Raw genomic sequence first — 27,764 nt, 5'->3', positions numbered from 1 at the left:
AACTTCCATCAGCACACATTCGAATTTCTTTTGACATTCACAGTTTCGCCAAAACCCCGCTTTTCTAATCGTAGAGTGATGTACTTGTCGCATAGGTAATCTTGTAATTGGATACTGGATGGGTAAGTACTTCCAAACATAGCGCTTAGAGTTTCATTGTGAAAGATATTGAGGGGTGTCCATCGCAATATCTTAATGATCAAGCTACAAACATTACATGATATCTGTGTCAAGGAGAGTTTCCTGTACTCAAGGGTGAAAGCCAAGTGTACAAAAGCATTTGGCTCTTGTCATCCGGTATGGTAGGTGGGGAGGAGTTCTCAAATAGATTCGTAACATGTGCACTCATGTTCGTTCTCATCCCATCTTCCCATCATGCGCGCACCAATCAACCCAAACAAAAAAATGTATCCGTGGCACGACTTACCATCTACCATTTCCTTAAAATGGAAAAAAGAGCAAAAAAATTGTTCTCAAGAAAGGGAATAAAGGTGGGGACCCCAGCTACGATGGCTGGTCCTTTGCGGCCATTGAGCGGATCTATTGTCGTAGAACGACTTAAGAGACCACTCGACCACCCTCCATTATGGTTTCTTGATGTACAGATTGGCGAGATAAAGATATATATAGACGAGTTGGGGTGTGCTGGTTAAACAGTGGTGGATGAGTTGATGGTATTGATATGGAATCTCGAAGGAGCAAAAATTGGAGGATCTGTTGGCCAAAGAGTCCGCAGCTTGGGAGTATTTTTGTTTTATTTTTTTGGGCCTTTGGTTGATGTTTAGGGGGAGGGGCATCAGTGCTATGAATTTTTTGGAGGAGGACATTTGAAAAATGTTTACATCGCTCTCGTCGCTACCCATTCTCGCGAGAAACCTCAAAAATATGAGACTTCTCCTTTGCGCTCACAATTCTATTGGCTCATTCAACTTGCTTACGTCAAATTCGAGAATGGGTCCAAATCTCCAGATGTGCAACAAAACTCTGCTACAAAGTATTGTGTCACGAGCTACAGTGAATAAGTACAACAGCCCCGAGTATTTGCCCTCAAAGTTCAATTTTGCACGACTCCTTTGGACGTTTCTGCTTGTCTTTGTTCATCTTCCACTACTTCTTCAAATTCCCATTTCCTATTGCAACAGCATCATCAAGTCTCTCAAGGATACTTGAGCTTTGTTCATCCATATACTTGAAGATGCTCCAAATGCTACCACTTTTACTCAAGCACTCTCCATTGCCTCTACTTCCATCAAGAGAAATTCACTAGAAGCTGCATTTCTTGTTTACGTTCTCTATTCAAACTGCAGGAAAACAACAACAACGATAATCTGACAACCTCCCAAAACCAACAATGTCTACGGATAACTGAATGTCCCGAGGTCTACTACAGGAAGAAATTGGCAGCTAATTTGGAAGAGCATGCTTGAAGTGAATGGCACACCATGCTTCCAATTTCCTGAAATACCATAGTACCTAAAAGCCAAAATTATCACGGAGGACATGAGAGCACAACCAAGACTCACTTGCAGGTGCGGGGAAATGCTGTCTGCTGCGCTCCGAATCTTGTCTATTTAGTATTCCTGGCTCCCTTCCTCCTCTGCTTTCTCGATCTCCAGCTTCAACTTCAACTTACAGGTTGATCTTGCAACTTCAAGATACCAGCTACCTTTCATCAATATTCGCAGTGCATCAGCAAAGATGCAATTACTTCACATAATCCACGATACGATATGGTATGTTTTACTTCTATCTCCATCAATTCTACCCTCGATTGAGAGGATATATCTTGCCCCACTCTCTCTTTCATCAATTGTTGAAGTTGATGAAACTTTCCGATCTTACTTTTGATCTATTGCTTTCGATACTGACTTGGCGACAGTGGCCATGGCCATGGCAGACCTTCCTACTTAAGACCGTGAACTCGCACGGAGAATGTGTCCACATCTTCTATTCAATGATATGATGCTGCCGCCGAGACAACGGGAGCTAATAAATTCGTCTCCCACCTGAGCACGGTATTTCGACCTGCGAGATTCAAGCTAGTACTGTACCCCTCATTCGCCGACATGGCTTCGAACAATCAATCGCCGTCGTCTTCACGGACTTGCCTTCTTATTTGCAGACGTGGCAGGTATGACCTTCGTCAAATTCTCGCTCTTTCCTTCAATATCCTGATCTGTCTGCCTTCGGGATTTCCGATGTCCCCTTCAAAAATCAGTTGAGTAATTTTCTATGTCGGCGTAAGTCTTCGCTTCCATTCTGTTCTTCATTAGCAAGTTTGAATGACTAACCAGATATTGGTTAGATGATTCGCACATATCTACATTCTACATCTGACATCCATAACATGAGCCTAGTCGTACTACAAACCACGACGCTCCATAATCTTGACTGCACGATTTCAAGTCTTTCCCACGCACTGCGCAATAATCTCAGTCTTCGTCCGGAATGACATAAAACTATCATCGACAAGTCTCAGTGCTAAAAGCAAGGCAATCCCGAGCAATCAATCGTGATATCTCCTGCATACCACGACTGGGACCTTTGGTCCGCTCAAATGTGTGACGCTTGCCAAGCCTCACCTTGAACAATCACGCTTCTCCTCACCGAGTTGCTCGACCGACGACAGCACGCCTGTCAAATCAATTACGAGAACCTCTTGCTTGAGTTTGTTTCTCGCCCGAGAGCTGTATATCCAATTACGCTCCCTCGACCATTTCTGGGGAATCTCTTGATTGAGTTTCCTCTCGATTCTTACATCATTCTGTTGTGCGTCAGCACTGCAAAACCCAACTTTTTCACTTCCATGCTACGTTAAACAAGTTATTTAACCAATGCGTTGAAGCATACCGACAACTCTTAGTTCTGTGATCACTGACACAGCAAATACTGAGCACGAATTTTCCGCGTGTTTTCGAACACTTTAATTTATTTGGAAAATATTAATTCAAGGTGCCTACTACCAATACTCAACAAACTTTGAATGTCCGTCTTATAAGGCGTCAGTCTCCCGAAAACAAGCCTCATTGTGTAATGGCGCGCGAAAGACATAAACTCGACACTTTTCGTGGGCAATTTACTTGCCGCTTTGATTTGGGCAACGCTACCGAGACAATATTCGCGCATGGAGTCGCTTCATTCTCTTCTTCAAAGCTATGCTTCTTTTGGGGTGTGGGCCTACTTGGTCTTGTGTAGGATATTTCGACAGAGAATCAACAACTCTCCGTGTTCTAATTACTACTCCGGTAGCTTTTCCCATCGGTCTGGGTACAACTTCGACTGAAATAGACTTTTACTGGCAGAGCTCGAAGTTCTGCTATCAATTCAAATTTCCCATCACAATCGTCCTGAGCATGACTCTAAAAGGCTTGTTCCTCGTCTGTACGCAGAGGACGAGACGCATTGATTTGGATATCTCGGCAACAATCTATATCCAAGTCACTACTCCAGTAGCTTCTTCCTCAAAGTCCGAGTCTGACTTAAACTACTAGAATCAGGCCTTTTCTGTCTAGGCATGACTTCAAACTAGAAGCTCAACATCTTTTCTTGAAGTCTCCATTACAACATGAACTTCTCCCTGCGGTCTTGGTATTGGACAGGAAATAGTTCAACAGTCCGTTTTCGACGAGAGTTGTAACTCTGGTCGTGATATGTCACCAATCATACCTCATTTTTCCCCAAAGAAATGAGACGCATTAGCACGGATACTCTTCCAATGAACATATCAATGCTACTACCTTATCTGACAGCTCCGCGATTCGGACTTTTTCCGAGCTGTCAAGGTAGCTTCTGTTTTCTTGTCCTTGGTAATGACGTTAAAAGGCCAATTCCCTGTAGGATGACTGCGGGACGAACTGATTTCGATGAACCTTTTTAAGTTCATACAAATCACTACCTACCTAGGTAGCTTCTGATGTAAATACGAGCAACATTGAGATGTACTGCCAAATGATGTACCTCAATGTCCAGCTTTCGAGATCAATTTACAAACAAGAGTGCATTACGACGCACTGCCCATGGATGTACGGCAATGCCAGCTCTAGGTGTTATAATTTCAAAAGGAGAAAATTACGACTTATTGCCATTTGATTTATGTCAGTGCCAGCTTTTAGGAACCTTTGATTAGGAACGGTTCTGCTCTGGTAAACTCCCGTTCCTCGCTCTAGTCTAATTCAATCAACCTCATTGGGATAGTTCCAATCGATTCTACCACTTCATACTTGTGATTTTCGATTGAAACGGCGGAGACGATCTTTGAGAGGCGAGACGAATTGATCCGGATTCCTCTTTGTGGTCTGGATTACTACTTACTTTTATCGTCAAATTCTTCCAAAGTCTTTGTCTGGTAATGATACAAACTGCCACAGGTTTTCGGTTTCGTGGCGAGACAACAGTCTGCGTCGCCCAGTCAACTTTTGCGACACGAGTGCACCATCACCTCTCGCGGGATAATGCCAGCTTGCAACAACAATCCATCCTCGACTTCTTCTTTCTTCTCACTAGTGCGTTCATCAAAGCCCTGAAAATTGCACGCAATTCCTCGTGTCTCTAACCGTGGTGATGAGCACATGGTTAGGTTTACTGGAGGTTTCTTCATTGTCGCGCAAACGATTATCCTTCAGGTTTGGTAATCGCCATGTAGCGAAATGGAGTTTTTTCCTTATAGGACACAAGATGTATTGACTCGGGTTTTCTGGGCCACTATCTACTTCGGTAGTTAGCTTCTGATAATTTGTTGCGGATGGAATCGTTGTTGTTTCTTCGATATTCAAATGTGTGGATGTGCCAAGTGTGTTTGGCTTGACTTTAATCTTTTGGGTTTGATGGGTACCAACTGGGTCTTTTCTTCTCCGGCATCCTCACCATTTCGGATGGGCAGAGTTTCGAAAATGCTCGTCTTGAATTATGGATCGCCAATTAATTGGGTGTTACGGTGAAAGGATGAGGGATTCTTTCCAGCATACTGGGCTAGTTTACGTGGTCGTCTAGCGTGGATAAGAAGCTTGTAGGGAATCTCTTTCCAAAAAATGGGCCATTAAATACAATTCCAATAGCTAAATACAAACACTTGACTCATTATTTCCAATTTTGCAAATTTGATTGTTGATACAATCTCACAGTTATCTCTTCCTTACTAACGGTTCAATTTCTCACTGTTAAAATAGTTTTCTGAAAATGCTTAATTCAATTGGGCCATGAGAAAGCGAAGTTATCCACGCTCGAAAGTTCGAGCTTAGGAGCTATTCCATTCAAAATTTTAAGATCTATATACAAAAATGAAGTCAATGTTCCCCTACGCACCAAGCAAGTTCATTCAATTTAACCCAATGTTTCATCCCGGATCACCCGGGCTATGCCCCCCCTGCATCTCCTATCAAGTTTCTTTACATGGAAATACCCCAATGACCCATACGTTTAGCATGAGCACTAGTACTTTGATCTCTCGGTGTAAGAACAGCATCGCTCAAGACCGTAGTGAGGTTGCCAAGATACTGCGTCACATAGGAGATATCCTCCAAAGAAATCTCCTCGGTTGGCTTACTCCATCCCAATGCAGTGGGCAATCGTTCATTTTCTACATATCAAATTAGTCCCTTTCCTGGAAATTAACGATAAAGTGACGAAACTTACCAATCCAACTCTCAACCAAAGTTCTATTTGCCGTGACCGCAAATTTATCACCAAAGGCCACGATTGGCGCGGCCATCTCTCCAAGACTGAATGCTTCCGTCGTGGTTGTGAATGTATAGTTGGGGTTTGTGGAGCGAGAAACGATTTGTCGGAAGAGTTTGCCGTCGACGAGATGCTGACCGGTGAGGACCTCAGAGGGCCAGTACACTTTTGTGGTGTCGAAGACGGTTTGGTTGAAGACGTGGTTGTTGCCGAAGTAGGCGTCGGAGCGACTTATACTTCCGTCGTGCTCGAGGACGTTGTGGCGGTTGAGATCGTCGCTGGTGGGTGTTAGTTATTGGGGTTGAGATCTCAGAGGGGTGGTGAAAGGAACTAGAATTAAGGGTACTTACAGAGTGAAGGAGGTCGTATTTGGGTAAGCTGGACTAACTGGTATAGCTTGTTGAAACATGATTGTTGCAAGAGATTTGTTGAAGTTGAGACCATCGTTGAGACCCTTGACAACGTTGTATTCCGTGAGATTTCTGCCATCGCGGGGAAGGAACCCATGATTTGCTAAGGTATTCATCATGGGACATGGACCGCGAACTATCATATATCAGTATCCTGCAAAGAAGAAGAAGAAGTTTAATGAGCAAGACATACAGTCAGTATCGGTAGGTGCTATCCAAACACCTTCAGTCTCGTTGGCGGCATCGTGTTGGTGGTAGTGAGCTCTAGCAGTGACCAAGCCAAAAGCTAGAGTGGCAGGAAGAACGTTAAGTCTCATATTTGCTTGTAGGTATAATAAATGTGTATTTGAAATTGAAGTGATTGAATGTGAGTGAGTTGTAGATATTGTTCCTGAACAGCAGATCGAGGTATTTATCATATCAACAGCTTCTAGAACACCCCCCTTCTCACCCAAGACTCCTTGTATCAAAACACTTCAATTCCATCCTTTCATATTAGATGAACCTATCATAAGACGGTCCGACGAAACGATTCGCACAAGGCAAGCAAAATAGTGAGTTTTGCACTGCCTATGGTGATCACTGCCATCATCGTGGATCGAAAGACCCCGGATCCCCACTACCAGATGAAGAAAGTTGCTGGGCCCCCTTCTTAGACAATTTAGAGAATCAATGCCGGACTTCATGCATATCGGAACGCCGTCAACGGTAGCTATCCGCAAGTAGAGCCGATAATGAAGTGTTTCTCGGACCTCGCATTGGTTTTGACATGCCATTTTTAGCTGCAGTCAAAGATATTAAGGTGGCAGTTCCACGCCCAAGATGAAACTCGAACGTTCAATGGGAGTTAGTGTGTATGCTGATCCTCATTCTCGGAGAATATAAATTCGTTGTTTCCCCCGTAATATCCATCCTCGTGGGTCTTTTCTCGCACTCGCACGCGCGCAGCCAATTACGAACGATGTATTCGCATAACAATGATGATGGCTGGAAGGGCCAAGTGAAGTCTAAAGTGATACCTTCTTGATTAAAGTTTTTAAACAAGCTTGAGATCCATAGTATAGTCTGTGGAATGTTCTTATTGCAGATCTGCTACACGTTACATGACATAGCTTCGTACTCGGACTCCCGGCTTCGCATCAGGCACATCTGTAAGGCTCGAAAATTTGCAAATAATGGACTTTTGATTGGTTTGCAAGAGCATGGAATATGGCTCGGACAGGAGTGAAAATGATGGATCCTGGAAATGATGCCAGTGAAGATGTTTGGTTTTGATGACAAGAAGTTGTAGCTGCGGGAGAAGACGAGATCTTCGTCATTAATCTTCCGTGTTGTTGACAAGCCAAGTCTCTCATCGTTCTTTTTCCTCTGGTTGCAGCCCTAGACTAGACCATAATAACCTCCGGGTACACAAGCTGAAAACATACAAATCCTCATCAACGATTCAGACACAAAAGTTGGACTTTCAAATTTTCATTTCCATGTCTTCTGTTTACTCCACGAGAACATTCATATCAGATGGGTGTGTCACGTGTCAACTTTCCAAACGCGCTTTTCAGATCTCGACAACAGACGAATGCCAAATTCCAAATGCCAAATTCCACATACATTCAGCGACTGAATGTATGCTACTAATTGATAGGTAATCGTGATGCTTGAGTGTCATAGGAATGCGTTTTGTGAATACTTACTGCACGTGATGCAGAAGGAACTTCCGCCTTGCTTGAGTGTCAATATTTGGCTTCCCTATGATCATGACTTGATATTCTCAGGTTATCACAAGACATTTGGGAACTTCTCCAAACTCGGCTTCATGCTGCTTGCTAGTTCAAAGGGAAGAATTACGACCAGAAAAATGCACATGCCGCCATCCTTATCCTGCCACGAATAGCGATCTTTCTCAATATTGACACTCAACCACCAACCACCAACCACAACCATCTCACCCACACGAAACAGCAAGATAATAGATTTGCACCCTCAATTCCTCAATTCATCTCGATTGACCCGCCAAAAGCTCACTGCAACCCTCACATTGGCCTGCTCTAACCCCCATAGCCGCCTACCCCTACATGCAAGCGCCCGTGCCTGTGCGCAGCTCAAAATAACCTTTAAAATCATGTACCGAAAAGCATTGTGATCCAACCATTCACAAATCTTACAGAACGTCTAGATTTTGGAAATATGATTGGGACAGACTTTTGCGTCTTTCACTATTTGATTGGAAGATATGAATACAAACATGCTGAAGTGCACAAGCGGCATGCTACATCGCCCTGTCATTTTTGAACTACTGCGTTTGTATCTTCAGCGTTTTCCTCATCAATTCTGTTGGCTGAAGACATGTTCAACTATTGAATGGTAAGTGATATAATTATCGGATAGAAAGGAAGTATATGTACCTATTGAAGTCCCCCATTCTTTTCATTCCGTAGGGTCGTCATTTCTGAGTTATTCGCGTTCTTCTTCTTCAGCTTCTTGTGCTTATTGTGGGGTATTCTTACTGCATTTCCCATCTTACATTCGTTCTTTATCGCGATTCAATCATATCAATATCTTCTGTCCATCTTCTCCGCCGTTCAATACCTTCAGCAGCAAAAATGGCAGGTCCGTCTCCATCTCCATCTCCAGAACCAAAGCAACCCCTCACTATCGTCACCTCCTCCTTCCAAGAATTCACACCCGAAACCTCCTCTTCTCGCCCTCGTGCAACGATGGCTCAACATGCCAACACAGTTTTCATAGCCATTAGCGCAATTCTTGGTCTTGCTATCATGGCTACATCAGCAAACGCACTCCAAGTCTTTCATTCCACCCATCTGGGCGCCGACTTTCGGTTACCAGTCTGGCCTCAAAGTTTTGATTTGAAGCCCACCATTTCCGGGGTTGTTTGTGGAGTTCTAGTTTTTGTTATGAATTCTGTGGCCCTTGTGGGGCAATTTGTTCCTGCCGTATGTTTTTGCCGTGTGTTCCCGAGTTGTGTATCTAGAGCTAATTGTTTAACGAATAGTTGAAGCGAAATCCTCTAGCTCTTCCTACTCTCATCCCCTTAGCTATCGCCCTTCTTGCTGCAGTCGTCGCCTCGGCAATTCCTTTCAACGCTTTAACTTCCTCGACAAAATGGACTGTTCAAACGTGGAGTTGCCAATGGTCAAATATCAGTACATCAACCTCACCACATTGGGGAACCTTGTGTTCGGAAAGCAGAGCTGCGGGAATCATGAGTGTATGTGTGATTCCGTTTGATGTATTGGCGGTAGCTTCGGTACTGGCTTCGGTGATGAAGGCACGGAGAAATGTTCAGCCGCAAGGGCAGTGGGAGAGAAAGGGTAGTGCAGGAGAGATGTCGTGAGTGGCTGGCACGAAGAAAGATGTGGATGGACGATGACACTTTGATAAGTACGGTAGAGAGGTAGTGAGGTAGTGAGTTGAGTGATTGGATCATATATTAGCGTGGGGCGGACCGAACAAACGGATCCCTTTTATTAAGTATGGCTTTATGGGCGGTTTTATGTTTAAACGATTCAATGTATCAAAAGGATATCAGTATGAGTATCTAGGGAAGAAATTTAGGATTGCTAGTCAACTTACGAGGGAAAGAGGGACTTGGTAATTTATTGTTTGCTTTCTGTTTGCTTAATGTTTTTCTTCCCTTACTGGGGAATGCGTTGTCTTTTCGATCATCAATGCAGCGAGTACTAGTGAACGTAAGAAGCACCTAAAATTGAGGGGACGAAATTTCAGACCACCTCGAGTAATTATGTTTAATGCGTTGCATAAAACTCTCTCGTCTTTGCTCGCGCTCTAAGTAGAGTAAACCTCGAAGCGGCGGACTCATGTGTTGATTCACAGATACCAGACCATTCATTGGCAATAAAGTAAATTTCCATGAATAGCCAGGAGTAGAGGATACAGAATATTGCCATTCTAGTAAATTACAACTGAGATGTACACATGGTTCCCTGCCTACCCAGCTATCGATGATGTAATTTTCCTACCCGTACCTCTATTTTTCCCACTCATAGATATGACCAAACGAGTGATGAGCCATATCTTGGAGTCTCTTATGTTTTGAAAAAATAAATGATAGTCTTAGGAAGTAAAGGTTATCGCTGATATGATCGACGAGTGACAAGCATATAACTCAAAATTCCTTGCAGATATAATAAAACAAATGATAGGCCTGTAAGCAAACTTTTCTTCGCAGATACAATTGAATGAATGAACGATAGACGTGTATCTCAAAGCCCGCCAATACCTTGTGTGTTTCGACTATTTCAATTTGTCCACTTCGTATGAGTATCAGATCTCACCCTCTTACTTAATTTTTAGATTCCAGTCATGCCCCAAATTCTGTGCAATGGGAGCTTTCGGCTAATCATTGTTGCGTTGGGCTTGTCAAGCTGTTTTCTCCCGATGTCAGGAACTCTTTATCGTACGATTCAAATCTCATTGATGGGCGTCCCTTCCTGGCGATTCTCGGTCTGATTCGACGTATCTTCCTGTTGACTCTCGGTTTGGAGACCAGATGTTGCTGGACGCCCGTGCTGCTTTCTGAGATGTTGAGGGTACTTTCCAGGCTTGCGGGCTCGGGGTTAGATCTTTGACTGGCTTCCGAATCGTTTTCAAGGTCACTTTCTGAGATGCTGCCCATTTTGATAGGATATCCCTTCAGAGCCTGAAGAATACGTTGTACTTCTGGATTGGACTTTCCATCAAGGGTGGGAATTAATGAAATATAATACTCTAGATTGCGAGCCTCAAGAATTGCTTCCGGGGTTAGAGCTACTGTCAAGGAGGTCTCGTTGTTGTTTTGTTGGTCAACGCTTGCATCATTTTCCCTGTTTATGGGAGCATCTCTCGACATGGGGATTGCATTGGGGTATGGATCGATGCTCATTTCACTCTCTGTTTGGCGAGTTTCTTCGGCTGAGGGTTTATGACTAGGAGTGCGACAAAGAGGGGCTCCAAAATTATCATCATCGTCATCTTGAGCAGAGCGACGATTTACTTTTGGAATGAGGGCAAGATTTTCGTGCGATTGAAGCAATTCGGCGTTGTAGCCAATGAGATTATATCCGGTGACAGTTTTTAAAGACCTACTAACCGCAGACGGTTCTGGGACTCCCAAATCTGTTGTTGGATGAGGCCTTTTGCTTAAATTGACAATTACGACCGTGGGATGAACAAATTCATCGTGTAAACAATATGATCTGCGTGTTCTTCTTAGGGTCGCGGCTTCAGGGTCTGAAACAGTGAGGTCTCTTGTATTTTGAAATCCTTGCACGCTCTCTGGGGCTGCGCTCTCGCCTCCCGTATTATTTGACGCGTCTTCTATAATTGGCGCAACAGATTTGACAGAGTTGGATTTAGAGATGAAGCAAGTTCGTACACTGGCAACTGGATTTGTCATTTGGCTGACTTGAGCTTCGAGTTCTTTGGTGCCGTGCGCATCAGCGGCCAGAATCATCTCTCCAGAATTTTGTTTTGAGCTTGCGGTTTGCTTGATGTAATGCGCAACATCTTTTGTGCCTGATTTGCTGCTTGTTTGCATCATGCCATCATGGTTCTCTTCAGATCGTGTGGTTTGATTCGTCTGGTTTTCGATATCTTCGGTGTTATCTGTGTGATCATCTACAACCTCTCTTTCAGCATTCTCTCTGACTTCATCTCTGGTCAATGCACCCAAATCTGCTTCGGCGTGTCTTAGGGACATTCTTGCTTCATTGTCTCTCCCAGATTGTCTCTGCCTTTTTCGAGGATTGATCTTCTTTGCCAATGAAGAGACCCGTTGACGCCTCAACGTCAATTTTGACATTTTGGGCTCTTCAGGAGGCATTCTGCACATCTTGTGTATGATAGCAATACCTCCAAACGTAGGTTCAGATTTGATGACTCCTTCGGGCCTCTCCTTCGAGTACACGACTTCAGTGTTGAAATTTGCATCAGGAATAATAGTGCCTCTACCCATCTCTTCCGGGCCTTCACCAAGTTGCGCTGAGTTTCTAGTAGCCACGCCGTTGCTATTCGCATCGTTCAGATGGGAGGTGGCTGCTGTTACCCTGGAGTTGGACTTAGCCCCGAGAATATTGCCCGAGGCGCTTGACTCCTGATTTCCAAACACCTTCGATTTACACAACTTATTCTTTTTTATCATCAAGACGAATCGCAGAATTCGCTTACACAAAGATCTACTTCGTTTGTCTTTATCTTTGTTTTCATCTCCGTCTCCATTTTCACCTCCGTCTTCATCTTCATCTTTGTCTTCATCTTCATCGTCGGTCTCGAGATTATCGTTGTCGACGTCCTTTGTAGAGCAATGCTGATACCTCTGAAACGAAGGTCTGCCGTCCCCCTTCCTGTTTTTAAATGATCTGGCCCTGAGTATGTTACCGTAAGCATCAGTGGACGACTCGGTTTCCAATTGTCTCTGAATGTCATTTCCTACTGCGCTAAACTGCTTTGGCGATTCATCGACCTCGTTACCATCGGCGGTAACTTGTCTATTGAAATTCGCAAACTCTTGAGTGGGGGTGCTTGCGAGATGGCCAGAGACGAAATTTTCCTCAGCTTGCATTCCGTTAGCTGCGTTTTGCGAAAATTGAGGAAAGCTCTCGGGAGGCGGTGGCATAGTAATCGTCATCGAAGTAAGTTCACTGGCGGTTTGGGAAGTCTTGTCGACTTCCTCTTGTGTTTTTTCTCTGCAAGCCATTTTAATGATTGATATAAAATGAGTTTTGAGAGGTGCAAGTTGTTTTGATATTTTAGATAGATATGATGTGATGTTTGAGCAGATGTTTCGAAGAGATTCAGACATAGATTGTCCTTCGCCTCGATCGGAAGCTTGTTGGCGATTGTATATTTGTTGTTGTATAAAGTTGCTTTGACGATTAGAGTTGCTTGTTAATGCAGCCCAAAATGGTAGATAGGTAGTATGTGACGTTTTCAAGAGAAGTAAAATATGTTGGAATTGAGAATAAGATAGCTATAGATTTGAGACCTTCAAAGTCTTCAATATAGCAGATAGCTTTGTAGCTCAGTCTAGAAACTGAGCTCCAATTAGAAGCCGAGAATCAAATTCGATAATCTGAGTTGGATGAGGATATGGGGCATGATGGGTAAGTGCTTAGATTCTGTGTTTCCTTTGTGTTGTAATTGCATGCGTTTGTCGACGATGAGGTGGTGAAAAGTACAGTTTGGTGGGGGGAGAGAGGAAGAGAATTCGAGAAGTTGGGAGAATGGAAACATAGGAATCTTAGCAGCCACCTGTAGTTTCGAAATTTCAGCGGTCCTTCACTCCCTCAACCGTACTGATCGACAGTACTGTCAATCCTTCGTGCAGCGACGCATATGGACTAAGCAACTCAGAAATGCCGAATTTGAACGTTAAATCTCCTCAGATGCGGAAGTGGAGTTGTCGTTTCGCACAGAGTTCGTTCCTATTGGCCTGTTTTGATCATTGTTGCTCCACAGGATATTAAGCTTCCCCCTAAATTCAACTATCGCTTAAGCTACCGAGTAGTGTCTTGGCGCCTATTAACGGCGGAAGACAGCGACACAACCTCAAAAGATAGATGCAGTTTAGTTATTTCATAGCCATACTCAACTGTTGGAATTACCATATTCAAGTATCAATTTAATTGAACTCGACGCATCGTCCTATGTGAAAAGATATCCCCATTTTACTTCTTTCCCCAATTCTCATTGTTAGGGATAAACATGGAAGGTGCGACTTAGTGGATCGATCTATAATTTAGATTCGCAGCATTGGTACCTTTACGACCCTTCCATACCCCCACAAAGAATACCTTTATCATTTGTTCATCCTCGAGACCTTGGCTCACGCCGTGCCTGTCGATCATTTACTTGTGAACCAGAATTCACCTCACTCACGAAAACACTTAGGATACAGACTAGAAAACCCGAATAGTGTAGGCCGCGATGCGTCATCGTTTAATATTTCCATCGCTTTCCATCGCTCATAGTCGACTGTTTCCTTGAAACAAAATGCGATTCCTTGATTCCATTGTCTTGGAATTCATGAAGTCATATCGCACTGCGCGCGATCTTTGTTCTAGTGAGGTGTGTTCACCATCCAACTTGCACAATTCTAGTACGAAGATAATACCGCATAGCATGTTCTTTCGAGGATTCCTTGAATCTCTCTAGAAGATCTCCTATCCACACACCTTACTCTCCGCACGCTGATTCTTTCTCCATCACCTACCTAAATTCTTCCTCAACCTCCCCAACTATTCTTTTCCCACTTCAATTTTACTTTCGCGACACTTCCATTTTACTGCAAACACCCAAAATATATACGTCATTTTAGAAGTCTCAAGTCATACCACACGTGCTGTAAATCGATTCTCCAACCAAAATTTCAGCTCGAGGTTCTGAAACGCAAACAGGCAGCTTAAAAGGTATATATTATTGTAATTGACCCCATCCATACTCGGCTTCCAGCGCATTATTTTAGGTCTCTTGTTCCTAAAACTCAAGGGCGCAAGCAAGCATGCATTTCCTTAAGTTTTCTCTTCCTTTCTCGCTTGATGGCATATCGTGACACGGTATGAGAAAACAACCCTAACCCATCATCTCGGCTCGAAATGCCATAATAATCTTCTTCTTGCCGGAAATAATTCCTTTACACGCAATGATCTACACGCTAGTTTTGTCAAACTCTCTTATGCCTCGAGGAGTTCTTTTCATTCAAGGTATAATTTACACTTTTACTAGTCAGGTACTCACATGTGGAGCCAAGCCATATCTAATAAATGAATTATAAATTATGAATCATTGTGCATAGCGCTTAGATGTGCAACAAACCCCAATTTTGCTACCTTTTCCGTTCACGCAATATCACATGTGGGATCATATGATATGGCTTCAATTGTAGTGCGTCGGGGATGAAAATATCCCCTAGTTTATACCAGTTTGAGAAGTCATAAATGTACATACTCGTGCATGAAGTTTTCTCTTTCGCAAAATACCCCAGGGGCATCGTGAGTCTCGGATGGAGAAGTAGGAGATTTCCAGCCAAATTCATAAGTGGTTGCTTTGAATTCAAAGTACAATGTATGAAGTTCATCTGATTAATTAAGTCAATGTAAATCAAAGCATACGTTTCTGATTACTACTACTCAAGACCTTTTGCTCTTGATGAATCTGTCTGATACAACTGTTAACTTCTTATTTACAAAAGAAGTGGTGCGTCATCAAACCCTCCACAGATTAACAGAATCTATGAAAGCGTCATCGTAAGCAAGTGAAACCCAAATTCTGTATATCTACACCCTCTTGAAATCAGTGATATGAATGTTAATATAAGAAATGACGTGGAAGTTTTAGAATTGATGTAAGATCTCAGAACCATCATTGTATTTCGCCACCTGTAATGTTGAAGCGGGGGCGAATATTATGATATGCTTGCATTTTATCATGGTCCAAAATAGTAGAATACTTCTCAAAGCAAAACGATATTTGCAAGAGACTTGTTTTTAAGGGGAAAATTCGACCTTGTCCGCTGGAATCTCTATGATCTCCTGAGACCCTTACATTAATAATATTTGGAGAAACTCGTGTCTATGCTTCACTTCTTCACGTCTTCAATCTAAGTATTCATATGAGTTCATTCGTGTTTGGTTGCTTGTAAAATTCGGGTCAGGAATCTTGGATGTTGCTAAAAATGCAACTGAGAAAAAGTTTGATAATGCGTTGGGATTCATTGGCAGTATCTTAGACATTTCATCCTCTAATAATGCTGCAAAGCCGAAGAAAAACTTATTGGGAAAAGATTTATAGTGCAATATTTTATCACTTTAAGATGAAGCGAAAATCCAGTTCACTGAAATATTTGTAATTGGACGAAATTACTTGTTACTAAACATATCTCAGCAATCTTTCCACCCACGGATCAAATACCTCATTCTTTTCAAAGAAGAGGTTTATCCTAGCCACCATTATGAGAAAGAGACAAAATTTCCAAGTCAATAGTAGATACTCCGTTCGCATAACATTGACCCCTGATCCCTTCCCATCAAACTTTCCACTTCTCTTTCAACTTCATGAATTTATGAACCGTTACCGTTGTAGGCAATAAGGTTTGGGCTTCCAGAACCAGGGCTGGTGATGAGGTTAGCAGTAGCCAATGCCTTAATTCTAGCTACAACGGCAGCTGGGGTTGACAAGCCCTCAAGAGCAATCAAGTAAGCTGCAAGACCTGCAACGTGAGGGGTAGCCATTGAAGTTCCACTGATGGTGTTGGTAGCGGATGTGGAACCGATCCAGGAACTTAGAACATTGACACCAGGGGCGAAGACGTCAAGAACCGCACCGTAGTTAGAGAAGCTGGCTCGGGCGTCGTTTGAATCAATGGCACCGACTGTGATAGCGTTGGGGGTGGAAGCGGGCGAGGTGTTGGCTGCGTTTGTCTGGATGGGAGGTTAATGAATTTTTGTTTTCTAATGCTGGAAACGCAATGCAGACAAGGAATCAAACTTACGTTGTCGTTTCCGGCAGCTACAACAACTGTAACACCGGCAGCAACTGTGCTTGTAACGGCACTGTTTACAGCAGCGGAATAACTACCACCAAGAGACATGCTTAGAACAGATTTAGCACCACCGTTGGTGGCAACCCATTGAATACCAGAGATAACACCAGAGTTTGTTCCAGATCCAGAAGCATCGAGAACCTTAACACCAACAATCTTTGCCGCCTTAGCAACACCGTATGTGCTACCACCAATAGTACCAGCGCAATGAGTTCCGTGTCCATTTTCATCAGTGTTCTATTCTATGTTAGCAAATTTAATGCCTAATTGCCGCTAGGTTTGAACATACAGCTGATCCGCTGACAAAGTTGGCTCCCATACTGGCACGGCCACCAAATTGAGAGTGAGCAGCGTAGACACCAGTATCGACAACGTATACGGTCACACCACTTCCAGCGGTAGTATCATAGATGTAACTAGTGGTACCTTTTGCCCGGTGAGAAATGCGACCAAGACCCCAAGTAGATCCAGATTGAGTTGTCAATGCTGAAGCGTAGACCTTTTGATCTTTCTCAATGTATGCAACCTAGTCCAACTGTCAGTAATAGTTAATGCTTCTTAGTGAGAATTCATACTTCTGGCTTGTTAGCAATTTCAACAATAGTTGCCTCATCAGCTGAAATTTGATATCCAGCGAAGTCGTGAATCTTGTAGTTTGCACCAACTGATACGGCATTGTCACGTTTTGAGACGATAGCGTTAACAAAGTCAACATGGCTAGCAGTCACCTCTGGTGTGATATCCGTGTTGTAGACGACAATATAGCTATCGGCGACGATGTCCTTAGCGACGGTGGTTGGAGTCTTGATCTTGGGATGAGGCACTCTTGCTGCTGGTGCACCAAAAACAGGAGCAAAAGCAGCCGCAAAAGCGGTAAGAACGGTGAGATAGCCAGCCATGATAGAGTTGCGTTCAAAAGGTTATTCTTGATGAAGAGATAATGAAGAAGATGTTCCTGGTGATATAGTTTCAGAGGGATACAAAGGCAGTATTTAAATCAAAACCGATGAGGCTCTTCTGCGTGTGCGGCTTGCAACACTCACTGTCGGTGATGATTCCGAGCCGCGAGCTAGAGAATATTGCCATGAACTAGAAAGCCAAGGTATGTTGTAGTTCATTATCACAACATTAACTCGATACCTCATCGTCACCTTCTACAAATGAATATTATCACCACCTTCAGACACAGGTCTATCACATTTATGGAAGCTGTTAAGGATATGGCATGAACTATTGCCCCAGGGCCTGACTTGGCCGCTGGTAATCTTAATGGAATGTAGAATTTCTTGAGATGCTATTCGACAATCATATCAGTACGGGGGTGCTTGAAGAATGAAGCAAGCCAGTACTAGTATAACACCATCGAGGACACCATCAACTAAGGTGTACCACGAGCCGACACAAACGACATGAAATAGGTATGAATCTCAGGCTAAACGCCATCATGGTAGTGTATGTCATGCTCTCCCACTGGATTTTATGTCGAATTGGGAAGTTGTGAAGCTTTTCTTATCGATCTGTAAATATGCGGCATGCGATTGGTACACAATCTATAGTCTACGTAGGATTGCCAAGCGTGTAGCCAAGCGCTCATCCTAACAATCAAATGCAGTGGCACTTGCAGATATGAAGAGACGCAGAAGCGCCAAGTGAAGTGGGCATATGATTGTACAATATCTTCGAAGATGGCTTCATCTTACCAGAATCAAATAACAACCTCCCTTTTCGAGAATGAACTTTTATCGAAATTTGTCTGGCTTTGAAGGTTGAAAGGATCTCGTGGTGGCGAAATCGTCTTGGCTATGACTTCTTGTTATTGTTTGTTAGAAAATTCAATGCCGCTGTCTTCGACGCCGTGGCTGAAAAGGCTTATCTCCTGCCGGAAGAAGATCTTCTATAATGTTCCCTTCATATGGTTCTACGGTTGTATTTCTACATACTATCTCATTCTCGATCACCTTGGCGGTTACAGCTTGGCAGCATAAGATATTGACGTGACCCCGGCCGAGGCAAGGTGTAGACAAGAACATGTGCATTCCAGGGCTGGAGATGGAGAGGAATTTGACAGAACATGATATCGATGTCGTGCGACCGGTGATTGAACGTTGGTATAATACTGTTCGTCTTAGAAAAGCTTGAAGGGCAACGACACTTGGTGACATTTCTTGGCTACGTTGATTTAAAGATTGAGAAAGGTACCGGAGCAGCACATAGGCGGAGAAATGTTCCAAGTGGAGATTCGTCATGTTACCAGATTACCGTCTGGGATTAACCGGAATCTAGAATAGGAAGGAGCAAGATTAGCCCTGTCTATCACATAAATATCACGTGCCGTTCCAAGTATCTGACACGACCTGCACGAGATTTTGAGCAATGATTTCACTCATACGACTGAAATGTTGATTTTCTCATGATCCGCTGCTAGAAACGTTACAACAAACAGACGATAACAACGTTGACCCAGAACCTTGATTGCCCTGAAAGCACGTAATGCGAGAGATTACGTTTCCTCTTCCCATGACCGGAAAACTAAACAGCCGGGTATCAAAGGTAACACAGATTCGGCCCCCTGAGCCATATCTTTCATATTAGCCGATCAAATTTCAAAAATAGAACAACCGGATAACCAGACAGACTTCGGCGCATGTCTATCACATGAAGTATTCTTCAATGCACGACCCATTTCTATTATCCTGAGTCGTGCATGGGTTTTGCGTTCAGATATCCGAGTTGTTAATTCCCTGTGCCGAATGCAAATGCAGGAATCCTTTCGGTTAGTACAGCTGTTATACGTCTAGCCAATCCATGATCCAGATATCATTTTCTCAAGTCCTATCTCATAATTTTTCAATCCCCCACTTCCGGCTCCATATTCCATATCTAATTCATATGTAGGTACATGGGAAATGGAGAAGGGCCCCCTATCCACGCTTTCTTCCCTTCTCGAATAGAAATTCGAAAAACAATCCGCTTAATTCCAATCCATTGTGCTTGGTAGGCTCAACTTGACTAGAGAGCGCACAAAAACCTCACTAATTAAACTTTGTGCTCGAAAATGACAAACCAAACATCAATAGGTATAATTATTATGGGTGCATGGTCGATCAGAATACTAGTCAATTGTTTGTGAAGTGATCTGTGTAGAGCTGGAAGGTAATTGGTCCATTAAAGCCATCACAAAGGAGTGAACAGAAATCAAAGATACCTTGGTAATTGTTCTTTAAATGTAAGAAGGGCAACCAAACTGCAGTTATCCAAGTCAAAACAAGCAGAATCAAGCGAGTCGTACCTTCAATAGCATTACCAAACGAAAAACATATCGAATTTCAAGGTTTCCAGTACCTCAGTTCTTAAGGAAAACAGTCCATCGGGTGCTTTAGGGAGAAAGGCAAAAGTTTGTACCAAAATTCGTTAACCTCAAAATCGAACAGTAATCGAATTAACATTACGCCCTCCCCCCCCCCCCCCGCCCCCCCCCTCCTGGCCCCTCTCAAGCTCTGACCAATAGTTCATTAAGAGGAAGAAAATAACATAGTCTAACTTTCCCACATAAAATTAATGTTGATATCAAGAGAAATGGTGTCATTTCTGCCCGTCGAGATAATTTGATAGAAAAATATATCCTGTAGGAAACTTCACTTTCAATATTTCTTGTTTGATTCAAAAGCTTATGGTTTTAGCACTTTTTTATTGTATACATCACTCTGTCTCTAGTAAGTTCACTAAATCTTTGAAGCATAATTGAATGATCAAGGTCTTCATTCTTGTTATAAAATTGTGCTTTATGGAGCCTGTCTCATGTATCCCGCACTCACTGGTGGTTATTCTCACCAGCGCTACCGACAGCATCGGCGCCATCGCTCTCTAAAAACCAGAACATCTAAAGTCCACTACACCCACACCTCTACCACTCTCACTCACTTCTTCTCAAAGTAATCAAAAGCGTCCCTAAACTTCCATCCCACCAATGTGCCCTGCCTATTTCCCTCCGCGGTATCCAAAACCCAGCATTCCATGATATCTCCTCTCAGTCTTTGTTCTCTTAATCCGAGAGAGTTAACACTGACTTTAGCGACAAGTTCTGCATCTTGGCCGCTGGAGGCGCGCAACCTACCCAGATTGATGGTATCTTCTTCAAATGGGAGAAGACGGGGAAGAGCAATGCGGAAGTGGATTGATGCTATAAGGGAGTGTTAGTTTACAGTGTTGATGATAGCAGAATGGGGCGGAGGCAAGAGTAAGATGTGAATCTTGGTTTTGTGAATGGGGGACAGGGAGAGATACTCACTATCAATATCTGAGCGGTTCGTCTTGTATATGGTCTTACTTGTCAAGTTAAAGACGATGACATAATTCTGTTCCCAGATGGTGGGATGCTTTCTACCTGGTAGATTTTGTCCGTACAAGTTGTTCTGATTTTGTTGATTCATTTCGATGATCGTATTTTGTTTGTTCAGTAGATCTTTCTTTTAATATATTGTTTTCTGATACTTGAGGTTTTTCTTCTGGGAAAGATGGAAGCTTATATCCTTTCTTGCATTCTATACGGTCGAATATCATCTTGATGCAGCAGCTTTCTTAGTGTGTGAATGTGGAGTTGATGATTGAATCAATGCTAGTCTTGTATCCGATTACTGGTGATACAAATTCAGAAGCTTCACTATAAACTATATTGAGAATAACCCCCGACTAGCTACAGCAACCGTACGAGTCTCAGTTGACAATGACTTATAAGCTCGCATTTTTGCTCATCCACCATCTTACAAAATGCACACTGAATAATCAGATCAACTTGATAAATCTACTTTCAGCGCTCCCACCATGAACAAATCGATAGTTCGAGATACAAAATATGTCGCTCAAGTGTAGTCTGAAAAAGTGCTTTAAGAGCGGTTTCAAAAGAGGTGCCAAGTACGGTTTCAAGACAGATTTTATAACTACGTTCAAGATTAATCTTAAGCACAACAAAAAGACTGATTCCATTGATTATTACTACATGACAAGCGATTGCATTAACTTTCTCAATATACAAAAGGAAATATTGAAGAGGAAAATTATGAAGACTTCGATTCTGGATGGTATGAATTCCAGTTCAATTGATCAAATCAGTAGATCGGAGTTTTGAGCTGTGAAATATATGATAAAGATGTGTGTTATCAAGGGTGCATTCTAGGAGTATGAATCTTAGATTGTATCTTTACATATGAGCTGTATCACTTGATACTGATTTGGATCTGTAAAGGAGTTAGCTCAGCGTTGGGAAAGGGCGGAATCTGGATTTCCTGGATTTTCTGAAGTCTTCGCAGACTGGAAATCTTATAGAAGTCATAACGAAATATATGGACACTAGCAAATATGATCCCATTAGTGAATTGGCTTCAAATGCCGGGGTGGCTTCAATCTTGAGATGGGCTCAAACCAAATTGTCCCATTTGGGGTCAATTACCGAACCATAATAATCTTCTAATGAAAGCAAACTTTCATGATCAGATTAAAGTGTCAATGTAACTGTGATTCATATTAAACATAGTTCTTTCCTGGAGCATTCTTTCATCGCCCGTGAATATTTCTTTAGTCGAAATTATACTAGCAAAGGAATAAGATGTTATCCATCTCCAAGAGACCAGCTACTTTCAATGTGATGAAAACAAGAAAAACATCCACAAACGATTTGCATTAGCAATACCACCAAAACCTTGCATCAAGAATAATTCGAATAGTCTCACAGTAAAAAATCTATTGGACAGCGTTGGATGAAAGATTCTCGAGTTTTAAGATTGAGATGTCTGCAGGTGTTGATCGCCAAAAAGAATTGCTTATATATAACGCTATTACAGTCTTGAAAAATGCTTCATTTGGTATAAATATGAATTCCAACATAAAATGAATGAATATGTGTGTGGAGCATGTAGTAAAAGTTTTGATCGTGCAGCTTTGCGAAGTGTCGAGAAATGTATTTTGAGGAGTCATCTATTGACTCGCTCATCACTATCAGAAGCATCTTTTTATTATTAGGCCTACGAATCCTCCGATATTATTTTTGTGCCTTCCAAGCATGCCAGCCAGCGGCTACTCGTGTTCGTTTGATACTGTTCTGAACAGGATCTTGCTTAAGAGAATCATCTGGTGTTTTATTCCCGGTAGTCTTTTTTATCTTCTCAATATTTTTGAGGTATTTTCTTTGGTCCTTGGCTAATGCAACATACTTCCCACCAAATTTCCGTTCAGCGCTCTCAAGCAATTGTAAGACTTCGCGATCGCGATCTCCTGCTTTACCAATAAAGTTCAACAAGCGATCAGGGTTACCGTCAAGCTCCATCTTCTGTCGGAGAAATCGCTCTTGCCGTTCTGGATCAATATCACCATATGCGAGGTTGTCAACACGCCATCCATATACAAGGGCTGCCTTTTGAGGGGCATGGGTGGGTGAATATTCTGGAGAATGCAGCGCTTCATAATACAGCCGATCGACTCTTTCAGCACGTTCTTTATATGCAATTGTATTAATACCGTCGGTTTTTTGGTTAGACCTCAACACTTTTGCTACCGATATGAATTCTGCAGGGGATTTGATAATTTCCGCATATTTAAACAAGTACTTCTCGTAGAGCGATGTTTTGATGTCTTTCCACAGTTCTGCACGTCGGCGATAGATCTCGGCATGTGGAATTTCGAAGGATCCGTCAGTGTAGGGCCCAATTTTTAATAGTTGTTCCCAGAGATCATCCGCCTTGTGGAGACGTGCGAAACGTGCTTCGTCAGATTCATTAAGAGGGGCGTTGGCTGCAAGATTTGTAGCTGACATGGACAACACAAACGCAGATGTACTATTAATTTTGAGCGCAATTTCAAAGCATGCGGAGGCTGCTTCGTGAGTGCCACCTTCTCGATGCCTGGTACCTAATATGCACAAACAACTGGCCAAGTCTTCCGGGTCCGGGAGAGAGTTATGAAATGAAACCTGCACTAGGGCACGCAAGTCGGGGAGTGTCTTCATCCAATTTGCTCTTCCCCTAAATTCTTCCCAATCGGTAGCTGGCCCATTAATAATTTTACGACGATGGCATGGACTCAATGTCTGCGGAGAATGAAACATCTCTTCCGCTTCCTTCGCTTCGCCTGATAGCCCTAGGGCAGATTCGATCACATCTTCTGTTGCGCCCTGTCGCAAATATTTCAATGATCCTATGAAATCCTGCAAATCATACAGTACCAACCCATACTCAACCCAATAGTCGACAACGACATTTTCGCCAGCTACTTCCAACATCTGGTCAGCGGCAGCTCTTGCTGCTGCAGGCTGCTTTAGTTTCCGCAAGGCGCGGCTTTTGAAACACAGTCCTCTGGCACATTCTTCTAGTGAAGGAGTTCTGAGAAATTCGTCAAGCGCTGCTCCAGGTCGATTGTCGTTGAGAAGTGCTTCGATGGTCCAGAGTTTTTTTTCTGTGTCGTTGGCCAACCCTGACATTGCCTCTAGACGCTGGTATATCTGGCTAGCTTCGCTGTAATGTTCTGTTTCAAATAAACCTTTAGCCAAGTGCTTCAAAAACAGTGCATGATTTGGCTTCTCGTATAAATATCCTTGGGCAATGACTGCCGCATCCTCAAATAATCCAGCGGAAGACAACCCGTCAACACACAGAATCGCATAATCAGGGGCATCAGCTTGTTCAACTGCGGTGTTTATTGAGAGATGCGCTCCTTCGAGCAAAGAGGACGAGGACGAAGATGTCAAGGGCGAAGTTTGTTCACTGCCATCATGCGAATTGATAGAGAGCCTCGAAAACATGGCAGTAAACGCCACTAACTGGAATATGTCTATCGATATCAATAGTTAAAATGGAGTGAGTAGAAGTAGCAAAAATGATGTGCTCCCGGGAAAGAGTGTTGAGGTATGAGAAGATAGAATCACTGAAATCGTTGATTTATGAGTGCTTGCAGGTGAATTAATAATTCTTTGTTCTCATTTTTTTTGTGGCGAGGCTGATATGTTGTGGCAGCACCAGTGGAGAAACCCACAATCCATTCCATAACAAAAGCCCCGCTAAAGTGTAACAAGGATTTTGTGAGAATAAAGCAAGACATGCGGAAAAAGAATATACTGCGAAAAAAAGAACTATAAAGACGAGGAGGGCTGGAAATGTGCCATGAAAGGAAATAAAGATTGAAGGTGCCCTCAGATAAGCTCTCAAGTTCTCATCGCGAACGCTTTCCATCTTATTTAGCCCCAAGGCAAGTATAAGATAGTAGGTTGGCCTGCAAATTTGGCTTTTTGGACACGTTTGGTCATCACCGGGCAAAGAAATAAACTTCCAAACACTTTCACATCGATACTATCGAAGTTTGCAAGGAATGATTACAAGAATGACTGGAAATGTGAAACTAGATATGGTTAGCAATGTTTTCAACTGTGGATGTTGAGAACTAAAGATTTCAATCCAGTACTCGGCTCCGCCATCATGGAAGCATCTGAACAGTAGAGGGGGGTGAGACGGGGCTGTTCTTACCAAGCTACTCCGATTGAAAACTATTTTCCGCTTTCAGCGATGACTCTTTTGCAAATGCATTACCACAATCAATGCCTAAGACTTTCATTCCCGATCTCTCAGAAACTCGAACAATGGACATTCAAAGTGGTAGAACATTGCGAACATCTCAAGAGGAGCTGATTGTCGTCATTGTGGCTCGATCCAAATTATAGAATCAAAGACCTGCGACCGCCACACAAAAAACCAAAGGTATTCGAGATGAGAGAGTTGGAAGCCTGCTAAGATTTCTGTTCATTCATTCACACATTCTGAACCTTCTGATTTCTCAGATGGTTTGGTAGTGTAAGCTCAATGATTGTTCTCGTCATTGCAGATTGTTGTTAGGATGGAAATTGATGTTCTAGGCGCGTTGAAATACTTACAGCGCGTGTCGCTAAGCTGAAAACACGCTAAACAACGGCCTTGCTGCTTGCTCAACCTTGTAACTTTATTTTCGGCAGCCTCGTGGGTCCAAGCTCATGTTGATCATTCTATCCTGTGAGTGTAAATATACTCGACATATTTATTCAAGTATATTTCAACAACATTTCTTCCGTTGACCCCATACAGCTCACGGGAGCTTCTCGAAATCATGGTAGAGCTGTTCTTTTACATTGTGATATAACAACTGCTAACATTTGCAGGCTCGTAATGCTGAGAAATCGCAATCGATGCTGTTCCGCTTCAGGGAAGCGCAACAAGCAGAATTAGGTATTATCGATGCGGGAAGGACGCGGCGCCCAAAGATGATAACGGAAGTCTCATCTATACCATCATGCGAAAAATGGAGAGGCCAAGTTCTGAAAGAGATCTCACGCAAAGTCAGCAAGATCCAGGATCCAAGTTTGAGTGACTTTATGATTCGAGATTTGAACGATGAAATCAACAAGGCTATGAGAGAAAAATATATGTGGGAGGTACAGATCAAAAATTTGGGGGGTCCGAATTATATGCGAGGCGGAGGGAAAGTCTATGATGATGAAGGAAGGGAGATACCAGGTGGTGGGAAGGGATACAGGTATGCGTGTTTGTGGTTCTAAAATATACGCGAATCGTGCTGATGGTTGCTTCTGTACCAGGTATTTTGGACGTGCTAAAGAGTTACCGGGAGTCAAAGAAATGTTTGAAGCTGCGACAATCAAAACCCGCGAAGATCAACCTTTAGAATCGAGAGTAGACCTGCGAAAACAAGTCGATGCTTCATATTATGGTTACAACCTTGACGAAGAAGACGGCACTTTGTTAGATTATGAAATACAAAAGGAGAAAGAGGCTTATGAGAACTTATTGGAGGGCAAAGATAAGAAAGCACCCGACGGGTGGGAGCCTTTACCCGGAGATGCAGGAGATGGCGCAGGATGGAGGCTACCTACGAGCGATGAAGTTCAGGAAGAGCTTGTCGATAGACGACGAAGACGATTACTGGACAAACTTGGATGACAGGACCACGATGATTTTATAAAGCTACTATTACATACCCAATACGAGAATTCTAATCTATTCTTTTGCAGTCCGAGTGAGCGTCCCGACTACGACTTGATCCGGGGACCAATTAGGATATATATCAAGATTTATGTTATGATGGCGATCATTTTAGAACTTGTGAGTATTGAGTTCCTTGCGACGTGCTGGTGTGTGTATCTTTTCTATCAGACGTCGCGCTCTGTAGCTATCTTACGTTTTAACAAGTGTCATTGTCGCCAAATATTTAGTAGCCAAAGCGTCTAGTGCCCAACTTAGATGTCCAAACCTCCATCTCGGTCTTATAACGCCAGGTATAGTAATACACAGGACTCGAATATATGCGGATATATCCTGTATCTTCATGTCTCGAGTGCCCTTTCACTCTTCATATAATCTTCTTCAACAACCTTTGTGATGATAAATCATAGACAATCGCATTCTTGGTCTCCCAGGTCCGTTTCAACTTCCTGTCGATGGAATCGTGTGTTGTAATAGTCGTCTCAATGAGTTCTGAGCTTCTCGGCATGATGAAATATTGATTCAATGTAGATTTCGGTGTGCAGTGTAGATTGTATGTTCGATTATTATTGATCGCTAATGTTGACCGTGGAAGGATGGAGACATCTTCACAACAATATACGATGTTCTTGCCAAAAGGCTGGTAAAGGTTCTGCAAGGCAGATTGCAAATCCACGCATGATCACATACATACGATCACAAGGCGCCGATTCCCAGTGTCAGCTCTGCATCAGAATTTCTCGGAATTCTACTATCATTATAGTACACACTGACCCAAGCCATTCATCTATTAAGACAATCTGCCTTGGAAGGCAGATTGCTTCGAGAAGTTAGTCGTTTGCCTCGTAAATCACCCTTTTGTATTGCCGTGTGCAGGCCAATGAATGCTAGCCCACATTGTGATATCAGCCAATAGTACTATGAGAGTTCTCAACAATCCAGCCTTTATCGTGCTGGTTTCGTCAATTTCCCGTCAAGGTTGACTTCTACAACACCCCGTGTCATTTCCTATTCTCTTGTACACGCCATTGCTAGAAATTCATTGTCAAGAACCGATGCTTGGTCAAAACTGGCTATAGTCCGTAACATGAAATTCGCATCAGTCATCTATCTTCA

At 42.9% G+C, this 27,764-nt stretch overlaps 7 protein-coding genes across 7 annotated transcripts; 2 read left to right on the top strand and 5 right to left on the bottom strand.

Moving 5' to 3' along the window:
• Positions 1-5,170: 5,170 nt before the first annotated feature.
• Positions 5,171-7,362, bottom strand: Bcprd7. Its single transcript, XM_001556939.2, has 4 exons — positions 6,277-7,362; positions 6,024-6,219; positions 5,632-5,951; positions 5,171-5,575 (listed from the first exon to the last, which is right to left on the bottom strand). The coding sequence occupies exons 1-4, from the start codon at positions 6,398-6,400 to the stop codon at positions 5,385-5,387; spliced, it is 831 nt and encodes a 276-aa protein (XP_001556989.1). The 5' UTR covers positions 6,401-7,362; the 3' UTR covers positions 5,171-5,384.
• A 460-nt stretch (positions 7,363-7,822) lies between these two features.
• On the top strand, positions 7,823-10,036 carry BCIN_10g02550 (hypothetical protein). The gene is made up of 2 exons (XM_001556940.2): positions 7,823-9,034; positions 9,094-10,036. Exons 1-2 carry the CDS (start codon positions 8,684-8,686, stop codon positions 9,433-9,435), a joined length of 693 nt encoding a protein of 230 aa, XP_001556990.1. The 5' UTR covers positions 7,823-8,683; the 3' UTR covers positions 9,436-10,036.
• On the bottom strand, positions 10,004-13,276 carry BCIN_10g02540 (hypothetical protein). The gene has a single exon (XM_001556941.2). The coding sequence runs from the start codon at positions 12,793-12,795 to the stop codon at positions 10,462-10,464; it is 2,334 nt and encodes a 777-aa protein (XP_001556991.1). The 5' UTR covers positions 12,796-13,276; the 3' UTR covers positions 10,004-10,461.
• A 2,664-nt stretch (positions 13,277-15,940) lies between these two features.
• On the bottom strand, positions 15,941-17,848 carry Bcser1. The gene is made up of 4 exons (XM_024695508.1): positions 17,214-17,848; positions 16,928-17,164; positions 16,588-16,875; positions 15,941-16,516 (listed from the first exon to the last, which is right to left on the bottom strand). The coding sequence occupies exons 1-4, from the start codon at positions 17,535-17,537 to the stop codon at positions 16,157-16,159; spliced, it is 1,209 nt and encodes a 402-aa protein (XP_024551302.1). The 5' UTR covers positions 17,538-17,848; the 3' UTR covers positions 15,941-16,156.
• A 2,536-nt stretch (positions 17,849-20,384) lies between these two features.
• Positions 20,385-21,216, bottom strand: BCIN_10g02520 (hypothetical protein). Its single transcript, XM_001556945.2, has 2 exons — positions 20,927-21,216; positions 20,385-20,818 (listed from the first exon to the last, which is right to left on the bottom strand). The coding sequence occupies exons 1-2, from the start codon at positions 21,066-21,068 to the stop codon at positions 20,556-20,558; spliced, it is 405 nt and encodes a 134-aa protein (XP_001556995.1). The 5' UTR covers positions 21,069-21,216; the 3' UTR covers positions 20,385-20,555.
• An 830-nt stretch (positions 21,217-22,046) lies between these two features.
• Positions 22,047-25,498, bottom strand: BCIN_10g02510 (hypothetical protein). Its single transcript, XM_024695507.1, has 2 exons — positions 25,146-25,498; positions 22,047-25,020 (listed from the first exon to the last, which is right to left on the bottom strand). The coding sequence occupies exon 2, from the start codon at positions 24,425-24,427 to the stop codon at positions 22,673-22,675; it is 1,755 nt and encodes a 584-aa protein (XP_024551301.1). The 5' UTR covers positions 24,428-25,020; positions 25,146-25,498; the 3' UTR covers positions 22,047-22,672.
• Positions 25,499-25,622: 124 nt separating this feature from the next.
• On the top strand, positions 25,623-27,081 carry Bcisy1. Its single transcript, XM_001556948.2, has 3 exons — positions 25,623-25,761; positions 25,811-26,184; positions 26,246-27,081. The coding sequence occupies exons 1-3, from the start codon at positions 25,759-25,761 to the stop codon at positions 26,604-26,606; spliced, it is 738 nt and encodes a 245-aa protein (XP_001556998.1). The 5' UTR covers positions 25,623-25,758; the 3' UTR covers positions 26,607-27,081.
• Positions 27,082-27,764: the final 683 nt, after the last annotated feature.

Source organism: Botrytis cinerea, chromosome 10, assembly GCF_000143535.2.
Source record: "Botrytis cinerea B05.10 chromosome 10, complete sequence".
Classification (NCBI taxonomy): domain Eukaryota; kingdom Fungi; phylum Ascomycota; class Leotiomycetes; order Helotiales; family Sclerotiniaceae; genus Botrytis; species Botrytis cinerea.
The sequence above is the reverse complement of the archived record's forward strand: the minus strand, read 5'-3'. Positions and strand labels throughout refer to the sequence as shown.